At 46.1% G+C, this 27,477-nt stretch overlaps 1 protein-coding gene across 1 annotated transcript in view; it reads left to right on the top strand.

Annotated features, from left to right (window-relative positions):
* PEPD (peptidase D) overlaps window positions 1–27,477 on the top strand; it is a 130,187-nt gene that overhangs the window by 93,675 nt on the left and 9,035 nt on the right. Inside the window, exons 10-12 of the mRNA XM_035120425.2 lie at window positions 245–313; window positions 9,065–9,142; window positions 21,395–21,543. Of these exons, the coding sequence (XP_034976316.1) occupies window positions 245–313; window positions 9,065–9,142; window positions 21,395–21,543 (296 nt within the window). The remainder of the gene's footprint in view (window positions 1–244; window positions 314–9,064; window positions 9,143–21,394; window positions 21,544–27,477) is intronic.

The following is a 27,477-nucleotide window of genomic DNA, read 5'->3' as shown; positions in this document are numbered from 1 at the left end:
TAGGGAATGGATTTGCTCCCGCTGGAGCTTAAATAGACTTTCTTTGCAATTCCTCTTCTAGTTGTTTCTCTACTATTTTCTGCAGGCACATAGCGAGCTCAAAATGGAGATGGGATGATGGGTTGATGTCTGAGCTGGGTAGCAGAGAACAAATAAGTCCTGATTCTTTCAATGTTGCATTGTTTGTTGCTTTTTTTGTTTGGTCCTCAACAATTGATTAACTTCTGTCTCCTTTGTTTTGCAGCCTGTTTCAGCACTACTGCTACAAACGCGGCGGCATGCGACACACTTCCTACACCTGCATCTGTGGCAGGTAAGTCGCCGCAGGCTTCATTGTCCATTTCCCATTGAGTTGTATCAGTATCAATGTCAAGCTCAAGTCACTTCAGAAAGACATTGAGAAGCATTCAATAAACTCTGCCTTATTTAACCACAGATATTTTAGGAAGAAAGCCCCATGGCTAAGCTGGCATGCATCTTGAGGGGTGAAGTAAGGCCCATAGCATCAAATGTGGGTCTTCTCGGTGGATGCATTTGATTTGGCTTCGACTGTGTATACACATAACCTTAACCGTGGTTTAGTTCAACAAGCAACGTGTCATCTCACAGGCAAGCAAACAAGCCATGGCTTTTTATTTTTATTTTTGCCTATGCTTTCCAGCAACTGCTACTCGGAGGCATAATGCCTCTGACAGTGGAGTCAGCATAGCCATTATGGCTATGAATTTGCCTAATCCTCTTTTAAGGCCATCTAGGTTGGTGGCCATCGCTGCCTCCTGTGGAGGTGACTTCCATAGTTTAACCATGTATACTGCACAGAGAACTTTCTTTTATCCGTCTTGAATCTTCCGGTGTTCATCTTCATTGGATGCCCCCAAGTTATAGCATTATGAGACAGGGAGAAAAACATTTCTCTATTCACGTGTAATTTTGTAAACTTCTATCATGTCGCCTCTTATTCACCTTTTCTCTAAACTAAAGGTAAAGGGACCCCTGACCATTAGGTCCAGTCATGACCGACTCTGGGGTTGCGCGCTCATCTCGCATTATTGGCCGAGGGAGCCGGTGTACAGCTTCCAGGTCATGTAGCCAGCATGACAAAGCCGCTTCTGGCAAACCAGAGCAGCACATGGAAACACCGTTTACCTTCCCGCTGTAGCGGTTCCTATTTATCTACTTGCATTTTGGTGTGCTTTCGAACTGCTAGGTTGGCAGGAGCTGGGACCAAGCAACGGGAGCTCACCCTGTCACAGGGATTCGAACCGCCAACCTTCTGATCAGCAAGCCCTAGGCTTAGTGGTTTAACCCACAGCGCCACCTGGGTCCCTTTTCTCTAAACTAAAACGCCTCAAATGCTGCAATCTTTTCTCATGGGGGAGGTGATTCATCCCCTGGGCCATTTTGGTTGCCCTTTGGCTGCAGACCATCCTTACTCTAATTTAATAAAGTTCACTCTTCACTGAAAGGGGTCAGGTGCTAACAGGACACACAAAATTATACTTCCCCACAACCACTTTCTCCTCATTTTGACTGCGCTCCCTCTCTCTCTCACATGCAAAGGTGTGGGAGAGGACCGTTTTGGACAAAGCCTATTCTCTCTCCGAGTCACACTTGAAGTGGTTTGTTCTGCTTCATGGTGCCTTAATGTTCACTGTAGGATTTTCCTCCTGCTGTAAGCCTATTTGTTACAGCTTCATCTTGCCCACTAATGTAGCGTTTTTCACTCTTTCTCTCAGAGTTCACAGCTCTGCTGGTGTCGCTTCTTCCTTGCTAATATTTAATCAGAAGCATGAACCTGACCTTTTGAAAAAGAGACTTGTGGGGTGGCGAAAGGGGGGGGGGAGGAACAGAACACCTCAGGTTAGAAGCCATGTCCAGATAAGAGATGCCCCTGGATAAGTGAAATTTGCTCTGCGTGGCTTTCGCCCTTTTACTCTAAAACTTCTGGCTGTGTTCCCATGTTGTTGTTATTTTCTGCTTGTGGAATGCTCTCCCCAAGGAGGTTCATCTGGCGCCTTCGTTACATATCTTTAGGCGCCAGGCAAAAAATTCCTCTTCTCCCAGGCTTATTAAACAATCTGTGGCCTTTTAAGCTGTGAGGATATCGGGGGGGGGGGGTCGCTTCCATGTTGCTAACTGGCTAGACTTGGTGGATGTGGAAAGCCAAGACAATTGGAGGGCACCAGGTTGGGGTTGGCTGACATCTTGTGCACCTTGGCTCTTGACAGGCCGCCTTTTTCATGGTTTTCCAACTTCCTGGCAAAAAGCTCGGCGGAACTCTGCACTGCCATCATTAAACCGCCAAGTTGGTTCAATAAAAATAACGTCTTGCTGATCAATATTTCTGGAAAGAAGGAAATGGAAGTTCGATATGATTTTCAGAAGACTCTCTTGACAGCCCAGCAGAATAAAGAGACCTGCATGGATGGTTGGATGGTGCCATCAGCACTTAAGTTCCTTCATACATATTTAAACTGTGATTAATTGATTAACTTATTATATATATATATAATGCATCCTCTTAGTGTAGATGAGTGACGGGCAGGTTCTCCCCACTCCACCCAGCTCACATTGGATTTGCTGGTGCTAAAATAAGCCAAGTTATTCCATTTGAGGGAGTCAAGTGGGCTCCACAAAGGGGGAGTGGGCACTCTAGGGCGATCGTATCAATGATCCGAGCCATTCAAATGTTCCAGAGGTCGGCCAAGGCTTTGACAGGAGCACTGGTCATATCAGCCAGAGAATCCCCCAGAGCTGTCTGGGAACTCATTGAAGCCATCAGCCTCTCAGGGGAGACCATGCTAATAGGTCCTCCACCTCTGCAGAGGAGGAAAGGTGCTGAAAGCCTAAATCCCAGCAGGAAGCAATCTGACCACGACAAGGGACTGATGTCAATATCCCCCTCGTTCAGAGCACTTTCTTCCTGCCCAGTTGAGAAAACAAGGTCCAGTGATGACGTGTTGGGACAGCCCCATGGTTTTCATGGCAGCCATGAAGTTCTGAGCCAGCCAACCCAGAGCCAGCCAACACCTAGGCAGGGGTGTTGAATTCCCCATAACCAGCAGCCTGGGTGTCCTCAACACCACCTCTGAGACCAGCTCTGTCAGCTCAGTCAGGGAGACTGTGAGGCAGGCAGTAAACCAGCAGAATCCCTCATCTGTCCTGTTTGCCCCGTGCCAGAAACACACGCCTTAGATGTCCCCACTACCAAATGGACAGAGAGCTGATAGAGAGAGCATTTCTATAGACCATCACTTTGTAGTAAGACTATCTGGGTTCCATTTGTTGGTCTTAATCCCAGGCAGTGGAGGGAAAGTCAGGCTTCCATGTCATTGGTCCAGAGTTCTTTAGGTCTTCAGTCCAACAATTGTAGTTTAACATTCACGTGGAGGACTACAGGTAACACAGGTGACACCGCCACCACCTGGCTGTCCACCTTTGGAGTGCGAGACTGTGCATCTCTGTCTATAGATCTTTACAAAATTGCCCTTTTTTGCATCTGAGGCTTTTGCAATTGCTTTTAGAATTCCATACCTTTTTAACTGTCGAGAAAACCAGCGCATGGGGGGGGGGAGAGCACAGCGTGCCCAAAGGACAGTTGAGTAAAAACAAAGATCATTTATTTTTTATTTTGCTTGATGTAATCAGTTCGAAAATATTTGATATTGTGATAATTGTGCAATTAAAACTCTAGCTGAACTGCGTTACAGCCCTGCTTTGTATGCAGCCAGGCGGGATCGCCAGCCATCCATTCCATTTACACCACTCTCCCCCTGGAAATCTGCTTGTAATGCAGGCTGACATTTTTAATTTTCTCTTCATTTCCTAATCCTTGATTAGTAATTGTCTAAGTGATGTCCACACCAGGGCAAAAAGCATGAGCATTAGTGCAGCAAGCAGCACATCAGTATTATAACCCAGAGGTCATTAGAAAACTATTGTGGCATAGTGGTTAGAGTGTTGGACTATGACTTGGGAGACCAGGGTTCAATCTCACCTTCAGCCAGTCACTCCTTCTTAAGCTAAGATCCCTCAAAGGGTGATGGTGAGGATAAAAATAGAGAGGGAGACAATCATGTCCAGCACCGTGAGTTTCTTGGAGAAAAGGTGGGATGCAAATGCAATAATAAATATAATTAATTTGATCCTCACATGGAGCAATAAAATTAATTTGCTTCATGATCATGAAGTTGTTGGTTTTTTTTGCCAGGGTGAGGCTGATCCACTGCTGACTTCTGCTATTGAGAAAGAGAGACAGTGGGTTTTTTCTGGGGGGGGGGGATGCAGGGGTATGCATACCCCTAAACATTTTGTGAATCTTTGTACTTTGGTCCATTTACTGTATTTATTTTTCCCAATTTGAACTATAAAATGGTGGTTTTCTGGAGTAAAAATGAGAGTACCCCTAAACATTTTTTTAGGGGAAAAAGCACTGTATAGATATAGATATACAGTGGTGCCTCGCAAGACGAATTTAATTCGTTCTGTGAGTCAATTTGTTTTGCGAAAAATTTGTCTAGCGAATCCCATAGGAATGCATTGAATTATTTTTTTCCCCATAGGAACGCATTAATTGAATTTCAATGCATTCCTATGGGAAACCGCGATTCGCTAGACGAATTTTTCACAAAACGAATTGTCTTGCGAGGCAACCTCCGATCGCAAAACCCATTCGTCTAGTGAAAAATTAGTCTAGCAGGGCATTCGTCTAGCGAGGTACCACTGTAGATATAGATATAGATGTATATGAAAGAAAGATTGATCTTCATACAAGATGAAGATCAGCATTTTGTTTGAATAATTATTATTTTATTATTTGTACCCCGCCCATCTAAGCGGGTTGCTCCAACCACTCTAGGCAGTTTAAAACATATATAAAAACACAATAAAGCACTACACAGCCAGGTTTTGTCAAATAAGCTGCACATCATCTCACATACAAGCAAAACAAACCATGGTGCTTGTTCCTCGTGAGCTTGGTTTGTTTCCCAACTGATCTTGCGTTGTCCCTGTAGCCTGATAAGTGTCTGGGGATACACAGACCGTGGTTAAGCAAGCAATAGCACCAAAGCATCACCAAAGCAATCCATAGTTTGTGAGTCAAGAACAGGCATAGGCAAACTCGGCCCTCCAGAAGTTTTGGGACTACAACTCCCATCATCCCTAGCTAACAGGACCAGTGGTCAGGGGTGATTGGAGTTGTAGTACCAAAACATCTGGAGGGCTGAGTTTGCCTATGCTTGGGCCAAGAACTTCATGCCAGTTTTTGTTTCCAGAAAAGAAACGCTGGTTAGTCTGCTGGATTGGCTTTGGACAGTCAAACAAACCACACTTTTACCAAACAAACCATGGCTTGGCCTGTGTTATGTTTGAACCAAACCAGTGTGCCACAGTTGAATTCAGAGAGATGACCTGGCCAAGCATTAGGGTCTTAACCAGCAATGCAATTATTATGTCCTTAAGGTTAATCTTGCTCTTGATTTAATTCCAAACATACTTAATTTATTTTGCTACTTATAGATGTTTCTCCCTTCCTTTAACAAGAACACAGGGTGGATTACAATTGTTTCTTACCTTCGTCTTGCTTCTACCTTATGAGTCAAGCGAAACTGAGGCTGCTTTCACGAGCAAGGCTTTCTTTTTGAATTCCATGCATCTCCAAGGAAACATCACTGACACCCCCCCCACACACACACACACTTTGTGATCTTTCACCAAAGAATATTTTCCACTCTCCTCGTCCCCCCCTCCCATCTCACTTTAATTTGTGAGAGGTCTCTCCGGCAAGAGGAGAGCCCTGAACTTTCATACTAAGTAATAACTCATACTAGCTCAGCAACGTGAGTGTGTCGGCTCATTTCAAATTATAAATCCAGATAGGTAGAGATGTGATTTGCATTAATTATTTGGGGGGGGGGGTTGGTTCGTTTTTGCATTAGACCCACCACAACAGAATTATTCAAAAGATCAAATCAGGCACATTAGCGAGAGAATTACATTCGCTGTGTTGATTGCAAAAACTCCCTAAGAGAGGGTGGTGCGTCCAGGAGCTCCAAACGAGCTTCCTGGTTCTCCTGCATCCAAGTCCTGTATCACTCACCTGCTTTGCTTGCAGAAGCTCCAGTCCCCGGCTTCTTCAGAAAAGACCCCCCCCCAACCTTAAACTGTGGGAAGTTCCTTCTGATCAGGGTAGATGCCGACTCAATATGAGGGAGGCTGTTTCCTGTGACTCTCAAGCTTTGTTTTGTGCACTTTCTAAATTATTTATTTATTTATTTGTAAATCTGCCATATTGGTTACACTATCCTAAGCCCAGCAGGCATCCCTAATCAAGATAAGACGCCTAGTATCATATTCAGTAAGAAGTCATTATTCTCCTTTTTAATAAATAAGATGCATTTTAAAACCCAATAGGTAGATGCTAAAGGTCAATTGCAGTACTTTTAATGAGCTGTAAAAGAGATAAGCAGGACTCTCTTCACACAAAAAGAACATAATTCAGTCTATGCCTCTAGTTCAGACTGTTGTTTGTGTACTGCCTTACTAGTGTATATTTATTGCATGCTTTATTTAAAATACGTTTCTACCTCCCTCCATCAGAAAGATGTCAAGGTGACACACAACGTACGTGTATGAGCACAAAACAGCACATTGAACCAAATGCCATTTCGTTTATTTTCTATCTAGGATTTATATCCTGCCCCTCCTCGCCAGTGGTCTCAAGGCAGGTCGCAACTGCTGGATTCACTAAGCTGAGCCCACCCCATTCATTTATATAGGATTGCAAGGGGTGTGTCAGTGTTGGGTCAGTTGTCCAAGTTGGGTCAGTTGTCCAAGCTTTGAGTAATTGGATCACCTGCCTCTGTGTATCCATGGATTAACTGTGTGCATTGCCTGCTGTTCTTCGGGCCAGCTATTTGCATACATATCGCACCAGTCTGAATATTAAAGCCATTGGAAAGAATCCTACTTTCTCTGGTTCTTCCACAAATGGAAGCCGAGAGAGTAGGCACAGGGGCAATTGATTCCAAAGCCCTGGTAGAAGAAGAAAGACAGACAAAATAGACTCCAGCCGGATCTCAGCAGTAAGGGAGAATGTTTACAACCAGGCTGTCATTCCTTAAAAGGGTGTGTGTGTGTGTGTGTGTGTGTGTGTGTGTGTGTGTGTGTAAAAAGAGGGGCTGCCACCCTCACATCTCTGAGCAGTTTGAGCCCACAAATTTTTTTGAATGACTGAAGAGGACTCCTCTCCTACACCTCCAGATTGCAACTTCTCTTTTTTTCAGCATATGCAAACTAAGTATTGTTCCTGGCTGTTTTCTTCTGTGATAAGTACCCAGAGCTAACATCTTCATATAAATCTATGCTTGAAAGTGGGAAGGGGTGTGGGGGGGTGCAATGTTTTCTCAATCCCACATCTTTCGTGGCTCATTCTCTCATTTTGCACACACTCTAATCACTTTGAAGTAAGACGCATTTTGTCGGGAGGTTTCAAGAGCCAGCACCCACTCTTTCAAATCAGCTGGCGAAGTTGAATCTGGCCCACAAAACGTTCACGCCGCACGGTTTGCATGCAATTGCATGCCAGAGGGTCCTCCATTCTGCCGGAATAGAACCACCCCTCTGGGTTTTGTCCAAATTGCTGAAGTTTCCTTCTTGAACCGAGTAGCAAATTGGATTCTAGGTTCAAAAGGTTGGATGTGACCTGACGGCTGAGGTTGAGAGGCCAGGTGGGCGCTGTGAGAAATCTTGAGGTGTGCGGTTTGGGGCTTTGAATGAGCCTTTTTACATCATTTGAGCATTTCTTTAAAAGGACAGAGAGCTTATAGCTGAGAATAGCAACAAGAAAATCTGCAGAGCCGAGTGAGTTTTTGTTCCCTCCTTTTAACTTAACGTTTGGACCTCAAGGAATATCAATAGACGAAGTAAAAGGAGCCAGAAGAACCAAAACTAGGTCACTGTGTGGATCACAGGAACCTTCATAAGTGAGGGGCAAACACCCAGGTCCCTCTTCCTGCCTTCCGTCTGATTCAGCACTTTTGCATGGGTTGTAAGAACAAAAGTACTTTTCTGACTCCTTTGGTCAAAGCCAGCCTTATTGTATGCTTCACAAAAAAGGTAAAGAGAGAGAGAGACCAAATATGACAATGTATTTGACTTGTACTGCTGCTGGTGACACTTTGTGCTGCAAAGAGAATTCCCAACACAGCAGGAAACTCTCTCTCTCTCTCTCTCTCTGGAAGGGCAGATGTTCCACAGGTAGTAGCCAAGTTCCTTGCAATGTTGGAATGTTTTCCAAGCAGAGGAGGAGGTGCTGGAGAGCCCATTCCATAGGCAGCTCAGTTTTTCATTTCCCTTCCCCCTTCGCATCAAATTTAACCCCATTGCAAAAAAAGAACACCCAGGGAGCAGGCCTATGCACAGGAAAGTGGTGTAAAGGCATGCAGTGCCGGATTTACGTATAAGCTAAGCAAGCTATAGCTTAGGGCCCCACTCTCTTGGGGGCCCCCCAAAAAAAATTAAAGGAAAAAAACCTGGATGTACATTTCCAAAATACAGTGGTACCTCTACTTATGAATTTAATGCGTTCAGAACGCACATTTGTAAGTCGAAAAAAATTGTAAGTCGAATCCCATAGGAATGCATTGGGAGGAAAAATTCGTAAGTAGAAGCAACCCTATCTAAAAATTCGTAAGTAGAAAAAATCCTATCTAAACCACATCCAAGATGGTGGACGGAGCTCCATTCGTAAGTAGAAACATTTGTAAGTAGAGTTATTCGTAAGTAGACGTACCACTATATAAGATAAAAAAACCAATAAAATGGCTTTAGATACCTATTAGATTCATACATGACCATATAGCATGGATAGGCAAACAAACTGGCCCAATCGCCTTCTCAGTCCGGCCCGCGGATGGTCCGGGAATCAGCATGTTTTTACGTGAGTAGTATGGGGAAGACTGAGCTACTCTATATGCAGAAATGCTTGCTATTGGATTATGTTTCCTTTCTCTGTGTTTAAGACTATTGATTCATATATGTGTCATTATTTTTGCTGTTTCAGTGGGCATAATAGCTCAATTCTGCACTATGGACATGCTGGCGCTCCAAATGAGAAAACCATTGAAGAAGGAGACTTGTGGTGAGTAAAATATTCCTCTATGATAGAACTATGTCTACCATGCTTAATAATAATGATGATGATGATGATGCCTGTCCTGGCACCAAAGAGTCCAGGTACCTAATTCTTTTTCCTTCTACTTCTTTTTTTATTTTTTATTTATTTAATAAGGGACATACACTTCAGTAACATACAAGAACAAAGAAATTGGGGTGGTGAAGTCATCTTAATTATTTCTTAAGCCAAGTTGGTAAAGAACCTGGATCCTCAGCAATCTATAAGCTTAGGGGCGGGGAGAGAGACTCTCTTAGTATTCAACCTCCTTTGCATTCATTTTACTTTCTTCTGTCTGCCCCCACCTCCACCTGTAGCCAGGTAGTTTATTATTATTATTATTATTCATACTGATATATATATATATATATATATATATATATATATATATATATATATATATCAAAGTGGTTTACAGTCTACATTAGAACATCAAATACGATAATCCAGAATAAAACATCACTGAAGAAAGTCAGGTATAAAGTATACATTCAAAGCAACATAATTAACAGGAGACTAAAATACTATCTTAAAGGTTTCAAAATAAAACTTTACGAGAGATGTCAACTACAGAGTGCACATTTAACGCAGCAAAGTTAACAAAAATAATACATTAAACATTTTGAAAGAAGACATTACTAAAGGAAGGCAAATATAAAATGCACATTTAACACAGCATAATTAAGAAGAGAAGAAGATATCCTAATAATAGAACGTATCTGCTGCTGTTGCTGCCAGTCCTGCCAATGGTGGTTCATGGCGGGTGGTGGCTGTGGAAGCTCAGGCGTCATGACCCGGGTCTGCGATAAGAGACGGCCAAGAGGGTCTCTGGCTTCTTCTGCAGCCTCAGTTTTTGTAGCTGGACTTCGGAGCTGCAGTCAGTCGGGGCTCTGTCCTCCCAGACCAGGTGGGTAAAAGCCTGCAAGGCAGGGAGCAGGTCTTCCAGGACTCACAGCCAAGATGGCTTACACAACAAAAACACAACAAACCCCCAGTTTTGGAACTGTTTAGTGTTTAAACCCAAAGCCAATAATTTAAAAGAAAGTAGCAGCATAATTGTTAGTTATTGGACCATTTTCTTTGGGCAGAAGATGGATTTTGTTTATATGTGGATGGGATTTGCAGTGGATGCTTGGAAATTTCTAGCTAGAAGATCGATCCATTTTGGGTCCAGATCTCATTAGTGATTGGAGGATGTTTTTGCCACATTATCATATGAGCATGAGTCCAGGCTTGGTTTCTGATCTCTAGTCTGTTTGTTTGGGGTTGAATTGCATGTTGACTTCCATCACTGTTGGCCCAAGACGATTTGCTGACTGAAGCAGAGCATCAAATGCCCTCGCACGTGCACACACCCGGGCCAACACTTTTTAAAAAACCTAACTGCACCATTCAGACATCAGTTGCTGGTTTCATCTACCCTTCCTCCTCCTCCCCCCCCCCCACCCACCCACCAGCCAGATGTTTTCACCTGGCTGCAGAGTCAGCCCTCACTTCTAGGAAGTCTCCTTTCTCCACCGATGCAGCTTTGAAGTCTAACTTAGCTGCATGCAAAAGATTCCCAGTTCTCTTTACATTTCCAAGTTGCCTCTCAGAATACTACGGTAACTTCCATGTTGGTATGTTAAGACTCTCATTTAATAGTTGCCTTGCTTGTAAGGCTAGTTTGTTAGTCCAGGTAGCTGTATCTCCCAGCAGTAATCATGTCATTTCCACATCTGCACCCGTAAAGCTGTAACAAAGTTAGTGTCTGCTGAATATACCTCATTTGGAATTTTGCTCCAGCCTTTTTGTTGTATAGCTCAGGGGAGCCCTCTGGCGGAAAACCCCGAGAAGTGCTGGCTTGCAACACAATCTTGGCGTAATGTAAAGCCACGCTTCCCTGGTAAAGTCCAAGGGGAAAGAAGTGTGTGCTGGCTGCCCAAATGAGCGTTCCCCAGTTGTCATTGAGATCACCCACTGCATATTTCTGTGACGTATTACTCGGGTTCTGCCCTCCTGCCCTCCCCAGAAATCATTTCTCTTTCTTGCACTGTCATAAGTGGGGCATGCTGTGCCTGTTGCAAAAAAATTGTTCCTGTGGTTTTTCAGTTTCCATGCACAGATCTTCTAAGAGCCTAGCAAAGAAAAGGGCAATGGTAGAACTACTGCAATACAAAAGGAGTCACGTAGGAAATGTTTTCCTTGTACTCTTTCTGATCCTCTTTGAACATCGCGTTCCTCAGGCATGCTACATAGATGTACCTGGCGCCGTTGTAAGAACCCCCTAAGCAAAACCTTGTTACTTTTTGAAATATGAGTTGCAGAGCTCCTGGTTTGCTTGGGGGGTTTTTTGTCTTCCTTTCTAAAAGAGTCTGCCCCCATATATCTCGGGTTGCAGTATGCCAGAGGAATCTGTAAGGTTGAATTTGATCCTTCTGTTCCCTCTCACCAGTGCGCAGGTTGTATTTCTGAATAGAGTCATAAGATAGATCTCTTTCCACCAGCACAAATGCCACCCACCTGTTCTGCTTTATAAGGCTCCCCAGCACCATATATTCCTCCAAAAGGAACGCTCCACAACACTGAGAGAAGAGGGTGCAGCAACTCTCTGCCTGATTCCACCAAAGCAATCCAGTGGCCAGGGAAGAAGGTGGGGATGCAGCTGTAGGTCAGGTAATTCAAGGGACCAGCCAGTTTCACTGAGTCCTAGGAAGCACTAGTGCAGGCATCCCCAAACTTGGCCCTCCAAATGTTTTGGGACTACAATTCCCATCATCCCTGATGACTGGTCCTGTTAGCTAGGGATGATGGGAGTTGTAGTCCCAAAACATCTGGAGAGCCAAGTTTGGGGATGCCTGCACTAGAGAGAGGAGAGAGAGGTAGTAAACGATTTCACTAACTGCAGATGAAATAGGGGCTTTGTTCTCCCCTCCCCTTTTTTTTGCACAGTACAAAATCCAGAGTGAGATGAAAAGATGGATTGCCCAAAGGGAAGGAGAGCAGCTCTTTTTTTTTTAGATGTTGCTTCTTTGCCTTTTTTTTATCAGATGTTGTTCATTCTTTTGATAAATACCTTGTAGATAAAATGCAACATTGTGTTAGCTAAACCTGGCAATTTTTCTAGCCCCAAGCAGATAATCTTGAAATAATAACTGTATATACAGGCATACCTTAGAGATATAACAGTTTCGGTTCCAGACCACTGCAAGAAAGGAATATACCAATAAAGCGAGTTGCAATTTTTATTTTATTTTTGCTTTCCTAGTATGTAAAAGGTAAAGGGACCCCTGACAATTAAGTCCAGTCACAAACGACTCTGGGGTTGTGCGCTCATCTTGCTTTATTGGCCGAGGGAGACGGCGTTTGTCCGCAGTTTTTCCGGGTCATGTGGCCAGCATGACTAAGCCACTTCTGGCGAAACCAGAGCAGTGCATGGAAACTCAGTTTACCTTCCTGCCGGAGCGGTACCTATTTATCTACTTGCACTTGACGTGCTTTTGGACTGCTAGGTTGGCAGGAGCTGGGACCGAGCAACAGGAGCTCACCCTGTCGCAGGAATTCGAACCGCCAACCTTCTGATCGGCAAGCCCTAGGCTCTGTGGTTTAGACCACAGCGCCACCCACGTCCCTTCCTAGTACAGTATGTATAAAAGTATAAAAGTTTTATCTACACTATACAGGGGCAGGAGGGGGAAATCCCAGCTCCAGCCCATGCTTGCTCCACTCCTGCGGTCAGAAAGGGGGGTGAGTGGTGGCTTCCTTTCCCTGGAAATGGCAGGGCTGCCTGTAGCTGCACTCAGATCCTCATAAAGAGCAATATGCCACATTTCCCCACTTAAGTGGGGTGTCTTTTAATGGACATGAATGTTTCACTGGGCACAGTTACTCCACCATAGATCATCAGTGGTCATGTGTATGCTGATGATTCAAAGGGCTTTACAGGTGATCATATCCTGGCCAGTGGATGTCACTAGTGAATAGGATCCCTCTGCAGCAAATTTGCACTTGCTAAACTCCAGGATGTTTTTAATAACTATAGAACCTTTCCCCTTTTCAAAAGTAGTTGCCTCTGTTGCCAAGGAAATGTCCTTTTGGTCCAGTGTTTCGGGCATGGTCACACATGGTGCCTAAGCACACTGGGGAGCAGAAAAGTGCCTGGAAACAAGACATATTACTGGCAGATCTTGAGACATGCACACCATACGTTCAGGGGAACGGTTTGAAAACATTTGGTGCTAGGATCTGTTGGTCCAGATGGTGGCGACGTTGCATTAAAAAGTGAGAATTTCAATTTCGTCATGTAATAGGATCTGAGGTGTTCTCTCCAACCTCCCACAAAACTGCCTCAGATGATATTCAGACATTGAAGCATCAGGTATACTTGCTCATGTTAAAAGCCTTTTAAAAAAGGCGTAGTTCTGGTTTATATCATTGTACTCACTGCTTGGTTTTGCATTTTCCTGGGAGAAGTTGGAGGTTATTCTTGCTTACTTCCAAGCACCCTTGCAAAATAATAATTATTATTATTATTATATATACCCAGTTGATACCCACCCCTTATATACCCAGTTGATCACAGCATTCTGCAGGCACCATCTTTTTGGGAGGTCCGTTCTGCACAATGTAGGAATCAAGCCTTTGCTATAGTGGCCCAACTCTCTTCTGTTCCTTCCCCATGAATATTAGACAGGCACCCTCTCTGTTGCCTTTCCAGCTTCCTCTTTCAACAATACCTTTAAGTTGAGAACTTTATCCCAGTTTGCATCTGTATTGGAACTCTTTGCAATACATTTTTATTGTTTTATCACTTCTTGTTTTCCACCCTGGGCTCTTTTGAAGGAAAAGCAGGATATAAACGAAATAAATAAATAAAATCTTTTTTTACTCCACCTTTCTGTTGCAAAAGACATCAGGGGCAGCTAATAGTAACCATAGCTGCAATACAAAGCAGTTAGCTTTCAAGTAAATTAAAAGATACCTGCAGATTCTGGTTGTATTGATTAAAATGTCTCTGCATATGGATTTTTTCATGCCTGCGAAATTTCAAATTGATCAGGAAAAACATTAAAATGTGCTCAATAAACTGGATAAAAATCCGATTTTCTACTTGTACCAGATTAGCTGCATTCCATTAGGAATTTAAGCTCTTCTTACCTCCAGCAAAGGCTACACATTTAAAGTGCAAAGGTTTCCATTTCAATATCTCATACTCCCATTTCTAAAATATCCTTTCAGTCTTTATTTTCCTGTTTCTCTCAAGCCGTTTTTGTTATGAGGCTCAGAGGATCTTGCAAACTGATTGTGCAGAACACTTTAAAATTCATAAAATGGTTCATAAAATGGTTTGCTAAAACTGAAAAATTATATGTATATTCAGGGCTTTTTTAAGTGGGGGGGGGAGCTTCCCTTCTTCGCCTGCTCACCCTCCGCTTCCGCCCAGCCGCACCACTCGCCTCTGGCGCACACCCTTAGGGGACGTGTTACCGTGTCGCGACTACGGGGGTGCCAGAACTCACCAAAGAGGTGGCGAAACTCAATTCCAGTGAGTTCCAGCCCGGGGGGGGGGGGAGAGCCCTGAGTAAAACCCTGGGTCCATGCAGTCTGTTAGATTGCCTCCAAAAATAGAGGAAACTTTGAAATTCTTGGGTTGTGGTTGGTTTGCAAAGACGAAAGCTAGATAAGCCTTCTGCAGTTGCAGGTGTTGAACAACTCATCTGTCCCATCCAGCACAGTCCATGGTCAGGAATGATGGGAGCTGTAGTCCAACAAGATCTGGAGGGTACCACATTTGAGACAGGACAAAAAAAAAAGGATGTTCCTCCCGTGAGTCTTTGGTTGTCTTCCTTTTGTTACAAATGGTAGTGTGCTGTTGTTACACAGACATCCTACCTTTTTCTCCAAGGAGCCCAAGGGGGTGTACATAGTTCCTCCCCCCTGCTTATTTAACTCCTCCCCGCAACAACCCTGTGAGGTTAGGCTGAGACGCAGTCACTTGCCCAAGGCCACCCAGTGAGCTTCATGGCTGAGTGGGGGATTTGAACCCTAGTCTGTCCCAGGTCCTAGTCGCACCTAAGCGCCCTCTGCGACCCCGCCGAAACCAGGCCCCTTGGTTTACCGAGGAGCTTCGGAAAATGAAGCGGGACCTTAGACCTTAGATTGGTACCAGCGCCTTCTGTCAAGAGTTTGGGTGTAACCTTTGACGCCTCCCTTTCCATGGAGGCGCAGGTTGCATCCACAGCAAAGGTGGCATTTTTCCATCTCCGCCGCATCAAGCAGTTGGTCCCTTACCTCTCTCGCCCCGATCTGGCCACAGTGATCCATGCGATGATCACCTCCAGGCTTGACTATTGTAACTCGCTCTACGCAGGGTTGCCCTTAAAGCTGACCCAGAAACTCCAGCGGGTGCAGAATGCCGCGGTGAGGCTCCTTACAGGGTCTCGGCTGCGGGATCACATTCATCCAGTGCTTTACCAGCTGCACTGGCTCCCGGTGGAGTACAGGATCAGGTTTAAGGTGCTGGTTTTGACCTTTAAAGCCCTATGCGACTTGGGACCCTCGTACCTACGGGACCGCCTCTCCTGGTATGCCCCGCGGAGGACCTTAAGGTCCACAAATAATAATATTCTGGAGATCCCGAGTCATAAGATGGCTAGATTGGCCTCTACTAGAGCCAGGGCCTTTTCAGTACTGGCCCCAACCTGGTGGAACGCTCTTTCCCAGGAGACCAGGGCCCTGCGGGATTTGTCATCTTTCCGCAGGGCCTGCAAGACAGAGCTGTTCCGCCTGGCCTTTGGGTTAGACTCAGCCTGACCCCTGTGTTTTTCTCCCTCATGGCTTGGATTTATGGCCTACTTGAAATGAGGCTGCACTTAAATTTTAATACTGTATTTTAATCTGTATTTTAATTAATTGTTTTTATGTTTAAAATTTATTACAATTTAGCATCCAGAGCATCACTGCGGTCCTTGTTTTAATGGCAGCTGCCTATAAAAATTGCAGTCTTTGCTGTCACTGACGTGTCTTGATCTGCAAAGAGAAAAGGGCTTCTGAGTTCTCTGTATCCATATATGAAAATTCAGTCACTCGCAAGAAATTTGCCAAGTCTTTCTAGTTAATAGTGCCATCTTGTGATGAAAGATGCAGAGACACCTTCCATTAAAAACACACAAATTGTTTCTAAAGTGAATTTCTGTCACGGTTTCTTTGCTAGCAAAAATGAAATAAAATCAACTTCTCTCCTTTTCCTCCACCTTTTGAATTTCCATCTGTTTAAAATAGCAAATTCCTGTTATCTGTTAATTAGAGGGCCATTTAAAAAAAACCACCTTGTAGAATGATATTTGTCTGTTCCCTGAATTGGAAAAAAGCTAATTATTTCATACTTGTAAGGTATTATTTAAAGCACCCTTTGCCAAGCTGGTGCCCTCCAGATGTTTTGTGTGACACCTCCCAATAACCCTCTGCAGCCAGATGTAGTCCACAACATCTGGAGGGCACCAGCCTGGCAAAGGGCTGATCTAAAGGCATTGAAATCAAAGCACCATTGACTTAGGTCGCTTGAGCTGTTATAGATAGCAGTGAGATACTGTCTGTTGTACAGCTGCCAGCTGGAAGAAAAACCCTAGACATGCCCCTGGGTTGCAGTGAGAGGGTGCTCCTGGCTAATGTGTGGGTTGTCGGGAAAGTTTTAAGTAGTGCTGCACATGCCCTGCAACTAGAAGAGTGCTTCATTCAGAACCTAAGAGTGCTTCATTCAGAACATGGCCCATCTAGTCCAGCATCCTGTTCTCACAGTGGCCAACCAGATGCATCAATGGGAGACCTGCAAACAAGACCTGATCAGAAAGCACTCTCCCCTCCTGCACTTTCAGCAACTGGCCTTCAGAAGCATTGCTACCTCCCACTATGGAGGCAGAGCATAGCTCTCATGTCTATTAGCCGTCTAGTAGCCTTTTCCTCCAGGAATTTCTCCAATTCTCTTTTAAGGCCATCCAAGTTGGTGGCCCTCACAGCCTCCTGTGGAAGTGAGTTCCGTGGTTCAACAATGCACCGTAGGAAGGAAGTGCTTTCTTTTATCTGTCCCGAATTCCCCCACATCTCAGCTTCGTTGGATGCCCGCCCGTTCTAGTGTTATGAGAGAGGGAGGAAAAATAAACCTCTCTCCTGTTGCCTCTCACTGGCCTTACTACTAAAATGTCCTCTACCCGCTTTGTCCATGCCAGGCATAACTTTATAAACTTCTAACGCAGTTCCCTGGGATGGCTCTCGTGTGGATGAAAGGGAAAAGGTAGATTGCCGAGCAAAGATCATGACTGTCTCCCGAGACCTTGGAGAGGGGCTGTGAGTCAGAGGCGGCCGTACAGCACAGGGTGCTCTGATGGCCTGACTCAGACTTCAGCATTGCCTGTCTCCCTGGGTCAGTTAAACGGCTTCCCAGAGCTTTGCCTACTTCCCTGGTATTAAAAATTAACTACCAGTGGCCTTGGAGCAGCAAAAGAATGCAGACAGGGAACAGAATTTTGACTGTGCCTGCAGGGCCTGATTCTGCAAACTGGCCAGAGGACAGTCAGAGAGCCCCCAGCCCACCCCACCCCTCTCTCACACACACAGCCAGTGTCTGTGCTATTTCCATACCAGTGGACATTGTAAGAAGTACTGCTTAACTTTAGGAACTTTAGGTGCTAGAGTTGGCTTATTGTCTTCTCCCTCCCCATCTATTTTTCCTTTTATGTCATGACTTTTCCCCTCTGGGAACCATTTCTGCTGATTAGTGGGGTAAAAGAATACTGCAGCTGTGTGAGTCAGTGCAGTTAGTTGCTCGACATTGGTGACTTGAATGTATGAAATCCAGACAAAAATGTGATATTGTCTCACCTTTCCCCTGGATCTAGTTCTTGGAGTCATAAGAGCTGGAAGGTCGTCTAATTCAACCCATTCACAACCCACTCTTACTGCATAGCTGATAGGTGATCATCCACCCTCTGTTCAAAAACCAGGGATAGTCTATCGGTTTCCAAGTGAGAACAGCTCTTGGAAGTCCTTCCTAATTTCACTTCTTGTGGTTTAAAAATACTGGTTCTGGCCCTACACCTTGGAGAAGCAGATAATAAATTTGTTCCATCAGGGATGGGAGCAACCACCCTTTGAGGAAAGGTTGCAAAGTGGTTGGGGAAAAGTTTTCCTCCCTCTTTCGTAACATGGGGACTCAGGGAACATTAAAGCTGAATGCTAGAAGATTCAGAACAAATAAAGGAAAGCCCTTCTTTGTGCAGCGCATAGTTAAACTGTGGAACTCCCTTCCACAGGAGGAGTGATGGCTACCAGCCTAGATGGCTTCAAAAGAGGATTGCACAGATTCATAGAGGGGGAGGAGGCTTTCAGTGGCTACTAGCCATGATGGCTAAACTCTGCCTCCAGAATGGGAGGCAGCAATGCTTCTGAGTGCCAGCTGCTGCAAACCACAGGAGGGGAGAGTGCCCTTCTGCTCGGGTCCTGCCTGCCAGTTTCCCAGAGGGATCTGGTTGGCCACTATAAGAACAGAGGATGCTGGACCAGATGGGCCATTGGCCTGATCCAGCAGGCTCTTCTTATGTTCTTATGTTCCTTCATGTTCTGGCACTCCAAGTCTCTGAGCCTGGGCTCTCTGTCAGAGACGGTGGCAGCTGGAATGCGGTAGGGCCTGACAATGCAGGCTCGGCCTTGCCTGACCTCCCATGGTTCCCTTGAGGGAGATCCAGGTCCTCCTCCGATCAGGACTCCTGCAGCAGAGGCTTGGTATCACCAGCTGTGTCTCCGCCAGAGTTCGGTAACGTGGGTGTGCCTTCTCCCTGGAAGGAGCAGGCACCAAGGCAACCTCCTCTGAGAGCAGGAAACCTCTCTGTGCCTCTGCACTGGGAGCAATTGCAGAGGCCATGCCCAGAGTGATCTACCCCCCCCCCCTCCGACTGAACTGAAGTGGGTTCAGAACTGTCTCGTGCAGAGATGCAGCATTCAGACTCCTCCCATCACGCATCCTTTGGCTTTGCAGGCACTTGTAATTACTTCCCAGTTCGGGAGTGGCTGATCCTGGGGGCTGGCTGACTTGGTCAGCACCCAAGGAGCTAGAACCATGGAAGCACTGGATTGTAGTTGGAAGGGACTCAAAGGGACATCAAGTCCAGCCCCCTGCAATGCAGGAAACACAGCTGCCTCTGCACATCAGCCAGGCCTCTCAGGGGTTGGCTGCAAGCTGTTGGAAAGCTGGCTCATACTAAGGTGCTTGTGTTAAAAAGCCAGTACAACTTCCCCAACTGGCAGGAAGTATCCTTGGCTTGTGGGGACTGCATCCCCCAGCATCTGAGTCGCATTTTGGACCGTCTGTGGAAAAGGTGGGCCATTGTGAGTCCAGTCTTGTCATTGCTCCCCAAGGGCCTGGGCCATGCGGATCCTTCCTTAGCTGGCAAAGTTAAGCAACAGCATTGAAGTCGTCCTCTGCGGGCAAAGAGAGCTTGTGCACTGTTTTAAGAAAATGCAATCAGCTGCTCCATGTGCTGCCCAATGCCGGCTGCCTTACTCACCGAGACAAAACGGGAGGCACACTGACCTTTCCTGTACATGCGGCGGGCGTGATGCTATTTACAGTAAAAGTCCATACTCCAAAGGCTGGCTTTTGCCCTACTTATTTTAATCACCACTTGTTTGATCAGCACACTGGGAACGACGTGTCCCCCACCTGGTGCCGGGAGTCAGGCACGAGAGACCCAGGGAGGAAGGAGGATGGGCCTGGCCAGTACTGGAAGTCTTAAGAAATCTGCTTGATACAAGATCACCAGCTGGCATCATAGAATCATAGAACCATAGAGTTGGATGGCATCCCCAAGGGTCATCTAGCCCTTGCAATGCAGGAATCAAAGCTCAGGGATCCCTGGTAGATGGCCATCCAGCCTCTGCTAGGGTGAAGGTAGCTCACCACCTTCTCAGAGAGTCCATTCCACTGTTGCAACAGCTCTCTTCCCATGAGAGGAGAAGAGAATAAGTCACTGTTCTCGTCAGAAGTCGCTGATAGCCCTACTGTTGTTCAAACAAATTTAACTCCTGAAGAATAATAGGAAGGGTACCCTGTTTGCGATTAAGTCTGGATTTAAGAGACTCTAAACTGTCAACAGAGTCCACTTGAGCCATTCTCCCGAAGGCCAGCACACTTTAAGATGCCAGATTTTTGTCCATTCAGACTGGTCTGTTGGTTGCAGGCAGGCAACTGGTGGTGGCAGATCTCACCTTGGGGGATGAGCAGGCGAATGTTGTTGGGGGCCTGTAATAGTGGATATGGGGACAGAGCTGGCATCCGGGTGCATTGCAGGGTCTGCTACGGGGAATATGGGAAACTGTCTTATGCTGAATCCAACGGCTGGTCCACCTACCTCAGTATTGTCTACACCAGGCACCCCCAAACTGTGGCCCTCCAGATGTTTTGGCCTAAAGCTCCCATGATCCCTATCTAACAAGACCAGTGGTCTACACTGACTGGCAGCAACTTTCTGGGATTTCAAACTGGGGTCATTCCCATCTGTTCCTGAAGATGCCGGGAATTGAACCTGTGACCACCTTCTGCATGTAAAGCAGATTCTCTGCCACTGAGCTGCAATCGGACCTTTCACGTCATGGGCCCAGCCCTTTGTTTTATGTTGCTGTTGGGTATCAGCTTGTTTTTATTCCTTCGATTTCTGCAGCAGGTTCCTCCAAGGAGTTCAGGGTGACTTGACCAGGCTCCTGCTCCCATTCTTACAACCTTCCTGGGAAGTCGGTTAGGCTGAGGGATGAGTAAAACTGGCAGAACTGGCACTATTACAGGTGTCACATAGTCCTCGTTCTGCATTTGCAAGAACCTGATTGTTCAGTGTGGCAGCCCCTACACTTTGGAACTCCCTGCCTATTGATATCAGGCAGGTGCCTTCAATGTAACTTTTTTGGCGCCTGGTCAAAACATTCTTGTGCCTTTCTTATTGATCATTTTATAAATTTTGTCTTTTTTGCAAACTACTTTGAGAAGGTTTTTTTTTTTAACAATCAAGCGATGTAGCAATCTTATTTAAAAAATAAATAATTTTGAGGATGGGGCAGATTGCCTAGTACCTGGAGATTAACTTTCAGGTGCTGCTGAACCTTGAATCCAGGTCCAAGTTGAGCTTAGGGGGGAGAGAATCTTCCTGTCCTTAATGCCCTTTCCTCCCAGGTGCTAAACTTCTCTCTTCCCTACAGCCTCTTTGACATGGGAGGCGAGTACTATTGCTATGCCTCAGACATCACCTGCACATTTCCAGCAAATGGGAAGTTCACCCCCGACCAGCGGGCGATCTATGAAGCTGTGCTGAAGTCAAACCGGGCTGTGCTAAGCGCCATCAAGCCAGGTAAGAAGAAGGGGGGGGGAATACATCAACAGAACAGAAGGAGCCTCTGTGGAAGTCGCCCTGCCAGAGGCTGCTGTGTGTACGATGCACCCTAGACTCGCTGGGGGTGATGCTTAGCCCTCGTGGTTTGGAGTGGGCTGGCCATGCTTCACACTGTGTGGCCCCAGATTGAGGAGATGGGCTGCCCGCTTTGTGCCACTGCTAGCAGACAGACAGCCCCCTCTGCATACCCCCTGTCTTCCATTAATCAGGACTCTTTTCAACTCTTCCCTCCACTGCTTAAAATCTGCAGCAGATTTGCTTAGCTCTGCTCGGACTGAATGGTACATGGAGTAATGCTGCTTTAAACAGTCACACCTTCCCCCAAATAATTCTGGGAGCTGTAGTTTGATAAGGGTGCTGAGAATTGTTAGGAGACCCTTATTCCCCTCCGCAGGTCTACATTCCCAGAATGGTTTAACAGTAATAGAATTGGAGAATTGGAGAATTGGAATTGGAAGGGGCCCAAGAGTCCACCACAGGCTTTCTCAAACTCGGCCCTCCAGATGTTTTTGGCCTACAACTCCCATGATCCCTCGCTAGCAGGACCAGTGATCAGGAATGATGGGAATTGTAGTCTCAAAACATCTGGAGGGCTGAGGTTCTACCGCCTTCCAAGGCAGTCGGTTCCACTGTCAAACAGCTCTTGCTGCCAGAATGTTCTTCTTGATGTCTAGTGTGGAACTCCTTTCCTTTAACTTGAATCCATCGATTTGCAAGCTGCCCTCTGGAGCAGCAGAGAACAAGCTTGCTCCACCTTCCAGGTGAGAGCCCTTTAGATATTTGAAGATGGCTCTCATGTCTCCTCTCAGTCTCCTTCTTTTCCAGGATAAACATACCCAGCTCCCTCCCTAGCATCAATTGCTCTTCCTAGGGAAATCTGGGGAATAGTAACTCTGGGGAGCGGAATAACAACTCCTAACAACTTTTTGACATTCCACCTAGAGGTCAGCCTGTTGGTGTCAGGCTGAGGAACCCTGGCCTGTGGTAAAGGATTCTGAGACACATTTTTACCTCTGCTACTGGAGGCAGTATGCCTCTTAATTCTGGTTGGTGGGAATGGTAAATTGGGAGAGGATCCTTGCAGTCGGAACCTGCTTGCAGGCTTCCTATAGGGGCCATCTGGTCTGCTGCTCTCAGAACAGGATGCTGGACTAGATAGGCCATTGGCCTGATCCACCAAGGCAGTTCTCTGTGATCTTAATCCAGGTTACAGGCCAGGCCTCCTTGTGGCTCTTCAACAAACAGCCTCCCCCCCCCACCTGGTTCTTCCCAGATGTTTTAGACTACAACTGCCACCAGCCAGGCTAGCCACATGGGAGTTGTAGTGATCTTCCGGCTACTCTGCTAGCCTTTGTTTAATTAATTTTTTTAATCCGACAAGCAGGATAAAAACGTGTCAAAAAATTAGGAATGAAGTACTTGGCGGAAGGTGGGTTTGCATTTCATCCTCGCCCTTCCCCACCCATATGTACCATTTTTTAATGAACATCATAATCCCATTCTTCTTGCTTTGCGGTTTCCTATTGTATCAAACCAGATCTCCCGGTATGAGAGCATTGACACCCCTCCCCACACACACACACCCCGCCCACGTTCCAATTAAAAGCTATTTTGTCTCGCAAACGCCTCCTGAGGAAAGGAGCAAGCAGAGCCAACTTGGCAACAGGTCGCCTCTCCCTATCTCTCCTCCGCTTATTTATAGCCTCGTGTGCCCCCAAGTCCCAGCTGAACTGACATGGCACTTGGACGCTCGCTGGGCAAAAGGCGGCTGTTGCGCTGATGGATGCTGTTTGCTTCCACAAAGTATGAAAAAATGTGAAAGGGCTTCCAAATATGCTCAGATGTCATTGCTGTTTTTCCACCCAGCCAGCATTTATTTATTTTTAAATTATGTTACTGGCAGCTGCGCATCTAGAGAACCAGATTGTCAAAAAGAGTTTCATGGCCAGGTTTGCGCATGATGCTCAGTGCATCGCCTGGAAGCAGTACACTGGCATGGGAGAGTGGCGGGGTTTCATAAGGCCACAGTGGGTGGTGGTGGTGGTGGTGGTAGGGAATTCCCACCTTTCCCTCTCCAGCCCCAGTTCCAATTAGAATTGCGATTCCTCCTTCCATGTGCTGATAACAGGACTGGACAAATCCATGGAGGAGGGAATGCGATCAGTGGTGCTCGGTTAATGCTTGCTAGTTTTCCCATTCAAGCATCCAGTTGGGTCATTGGCATGGGGAGAGTCTTGGGGGGGGCATATCGAGAGGCCTGGGGTTCCCCATCCCTATCCTGGTGGTTTGTGCTGCATGAATTGGGTCTGTTAGTCTCCTCGATGCTGCTGTTAAGCAGGGTAAGGTGTCTCCAAGTCTTTGGGATGAAACAGCCTCCTCTGTTCGCTTGCTTTCAGAGCCCTTTTCTAAGGTGTTCCTTTGTTTATAGCATTTTTTATCTCCCTCTTTAGCAGGAAAAAAAAAAGTTTACAAATTGTTTGTGAGAAGGCAGTCCCTGCTCTTGGGCTTGCAATATGAAAGACACAACACGAAAGGGGCGGGGAGGTTTAGGAGGGAGGAGGAAAGCAAGTAAACTCTGCACTATTTCGTAGCACAGAGTTGCTGGCCAGCTGGATTGGAAAGATTCCAAGGAGACGAGGAGTCAGACGTTGCAGAGTTGATGGAGAGGCTCTGCAGTCCTTTCTTCCTCTTCTTGTACTCTGACAGAAAGGATGACAGTTGAGGGAGGAGCCTTCTGGAGTTGGTATTTTAGCAGAGTCAGTGCCAGGGCCCCTGCAGGACCACCTTTCTCCTCCTGCAGCCTGAAAGTCACCTTGAAATCTGCCTTCACTGTGCTAGCCCTCTGTAACGCCTAAATGGCTTCTGAGGCCGTAATCTCTTTGCTAACTAATCCATATTCCAGTGTCAAACACAGTTACTTTGTTTGCCCAAGGCTACGGTCAATGTTGTGGCAGTCAAGCAGCCCTTGCTATAGCTGGAGAGGGAGAGAGAGAGAGAGAGAACTGGGTGGGGAGACGGTAGAAGGTGTGTCATGTCCAGGCTCATCGTGCTTCCACCGATGCTCAGGAAGAAGCAGTGGAACCATAGTGAGCCATGCTCATTGGGTGAGAAGGTCATCCATTGGTTCACTGACCTACATCGGACGGTATCCTATTTGGTGGTGAATTAAGAATGAAGCAGACGCCTCATCAGCAGATTTCCCCTTAGGACAGACGTCTCATGCGACAGCAGTCCAAAGTCCAAGGGTTCTCCAATCAGGCTATGTAAACCTGGCCCTCCAGTGGCTGACAGCTGGCTGGCAGGCTGGCTGGTTGGCTGATGAACTTCCCAGTATTGGGGAGCATTTTACAAGGTTCCAGGTGGGTCGGGGGGATGGATCTATAAGCAGCCCAGTGGAGAGCAATTCACTAAAACCTGGGGAGCGTTTCACCAATGTGAGACAGGGTGGTGTAGTGGTTAGAGCAGCCTTTGCCAACCGGACACCTGAAAGAAGTGTGTAGTATGGAGACTTGCCTCTGCTTCCTCTGACCATCTCAGGTGCCCTGTGCAAAGTGGGGAATTGGGGGGGGCAGCAAACGCCTGACCACACCACCCTCAGGAGCTTGTCCTGTTTCAAATGAGTATCTGCGGATGATTCCTTTAGTCATCGGGAATGCAGGCAGCTAAGAAGATTTTTTTTTCCTTGTGAGAGTATCCTGTGCCTTGGGAGAGGGGGATTAGTCTTATAAGGGGCCTAAAATTGCTTCTCTAATTAAAGCTGAATATTCCTGAGCTGCATGCAAAAATAATGAAGAGTCCTCTATGACTTTAGGACCCTGAGCCTTTTAATTTAGAGGGGCGGGTGGGTTTGGTGGGAAGGATGAAAAATCTGACATCTCTCAGAGCATAATATATTAATGCGTCTCTGAGAACCTCCTTAATGAAAACGGGTAGCCAGTAAAAGGAAAGGAGATGTGCAACTTTTGCAAAGTCTTTTTGGCCTCAGCCTAACTTTTAATGTGGCATCAGGGCCTCTCATGTAAAAAAGCTGGTGTTAATTAGATCCTCTTCTGAATTCTTCTCAAGTTCTGGTCTGCAAAGTTTTTTTTTGGGGGGGGGGGACGACTCTCAAGGAACTCTGCTTTTCCAGGGTGATGCCAGCTCTAGTCACTGGGATTCTTTGATCATACTATCAATTTCAGCACCAAAGTGCAACCTCATTTTGTCAAGATCAAAGCAAACTGAGCCAGTCTTGGGCCAGCTTCCTCATTTCTTAGCATTGTGTGATATATGGAAGCGTAAAGAGATTAAAAAAAAAAAAACCCTTCCTCTGATTTCCACACTTTTAGCCAAATTATTAGTACATGTGAAAAGGATCTAGGGGTCTTAGTAGACCACAAGCTTAGCATGAGTCAACAGTGTGATACAGTAGCAAAAAAAAAAGTTATTGCAGTTCTCGGCTGCATCAATGGAGCTCTAGTGTCCAGTTCCAGGGAAGTAATAGTGCCACTCTATTCTGCCTTGGTCAGGCCAGACCTGGAGTCCTGTGTCCATTTTCTGGGCACCACAGTTTAAGATGGATATTGACAAGCTGGAACATGTGCACAGGAGGGTGGCCAAGATGATAAAGGGCCTGGAAACCAAGCCTTATGAGGAACAGTCGAGGGAATTTGGGCATGTTTAGCCTGGTAAAGAGGAGAATGGGGTTTTTTGAACAGAGGTTGGGTTGTCAAATATTATTTAGCTGTGATTCCATCATTCTGCCTGGACACTGAGGTCCAGCACCGAGGGCCTTCTGGCGGTTCCCTCGTTGCAAGAAGCCAAGTTGCAGGGAACTAGGCAGAGGGCCTTCTCGGTGGTGGCGCCTGCCCTGTGGAACGCCCTCCCAACAGATGTCAGAGAGGAAAACAACTACCAGACTTTTAGAAGACATCTGAAGGCAGCCCTGTTCAGGGAGGCTTTTAATGTTTAATAGATTACTGTGTTTTATTTTTCTGATGGAAGCAGCCCAGAGTGGCTGGGGAAACCCAGCCAGATGGGCGGGGTATAAATAAATTATTATTATTATTATTATTATTATTATTATTATTATTATTATTATTATTCCTGCTTTGCCGGGGGTTGGACTAGATGACCCTTGGGTGCATCCCAACTCTACAAGTCTATGATTCTGCAATTCCCAAAGGTATGTGGCTGAGGGTCCTCTGCCTCTCTGCATAATACCGTAGGAGCAGACAGAGCCTCCCATCTCAGATGAAGTCATTGCCCCACAGTCTTTATTCTCAGGTGCTGCCTTTTGTTGTTGTTGTTTAGTTGTTTAGTCGTGTCCGACTCTTCGTGACCCCATGGACCAGAGCACGCCAGGCACTCCTGTCTTCCACTGCCTCCTGCAGTTTGCTCAGACTCATGTTCGTAGCTTCAAGAACACTGTCCAACCATCTCGTCCTTTGTCATCCCCTCCTCCTTGTTCCCTCCATCTTTCCCAACATCAGGGTCTTTCCGAGTGAGTTTTCTCATCTCATGAGGTAGCCAAAGTATTGGAACCTCAGCTTCAGGATCTGTCCTTCCAGTGAGCACTCAGGGCTGATTTCCTTAAGAATGGATAGGTTTGATCTTCTTGCAGTCCATGGGACTCTCAAGAGTCTCCTCCAGCATCATAATTCAAAAGCATCAATTCTTCAGCGATCAGCCTTCTTTATGGTGCAGCTCTCACTTCCATACATCACTACTGGGAAAACCATAGCTTTAACTATATGGACCTTTGTCGGCAAGGTGATGTCTCTGCTTTTTAAGATGCTGTCTAGGTTTGACATTGCTTTCCTCCCAAGAAGCAGGCGTCTTTTAATTTTGTGACTGCTGTCACCATCTGCAGTGATCATGGAACCCAAGAAAGTAAAATCTCTCTCTGCCTCC

The sequence above is a fragment of the Zootoca vivipara genome, chromosome 6, assembly GCF_963506605.1.
Source record: "Zootoca vivipara chromosome 6, rZooViv1.1, whole genome shotgun sequence".
NCBI lineage: Eukaryota > Metazoa > Chordata > Lepidosauria > Squamata > Lacertidae > Zootoca > Zootoca vivipara.
This window is presented reverse-complemented; position numbering and strand designations above follow the sequence as displayed.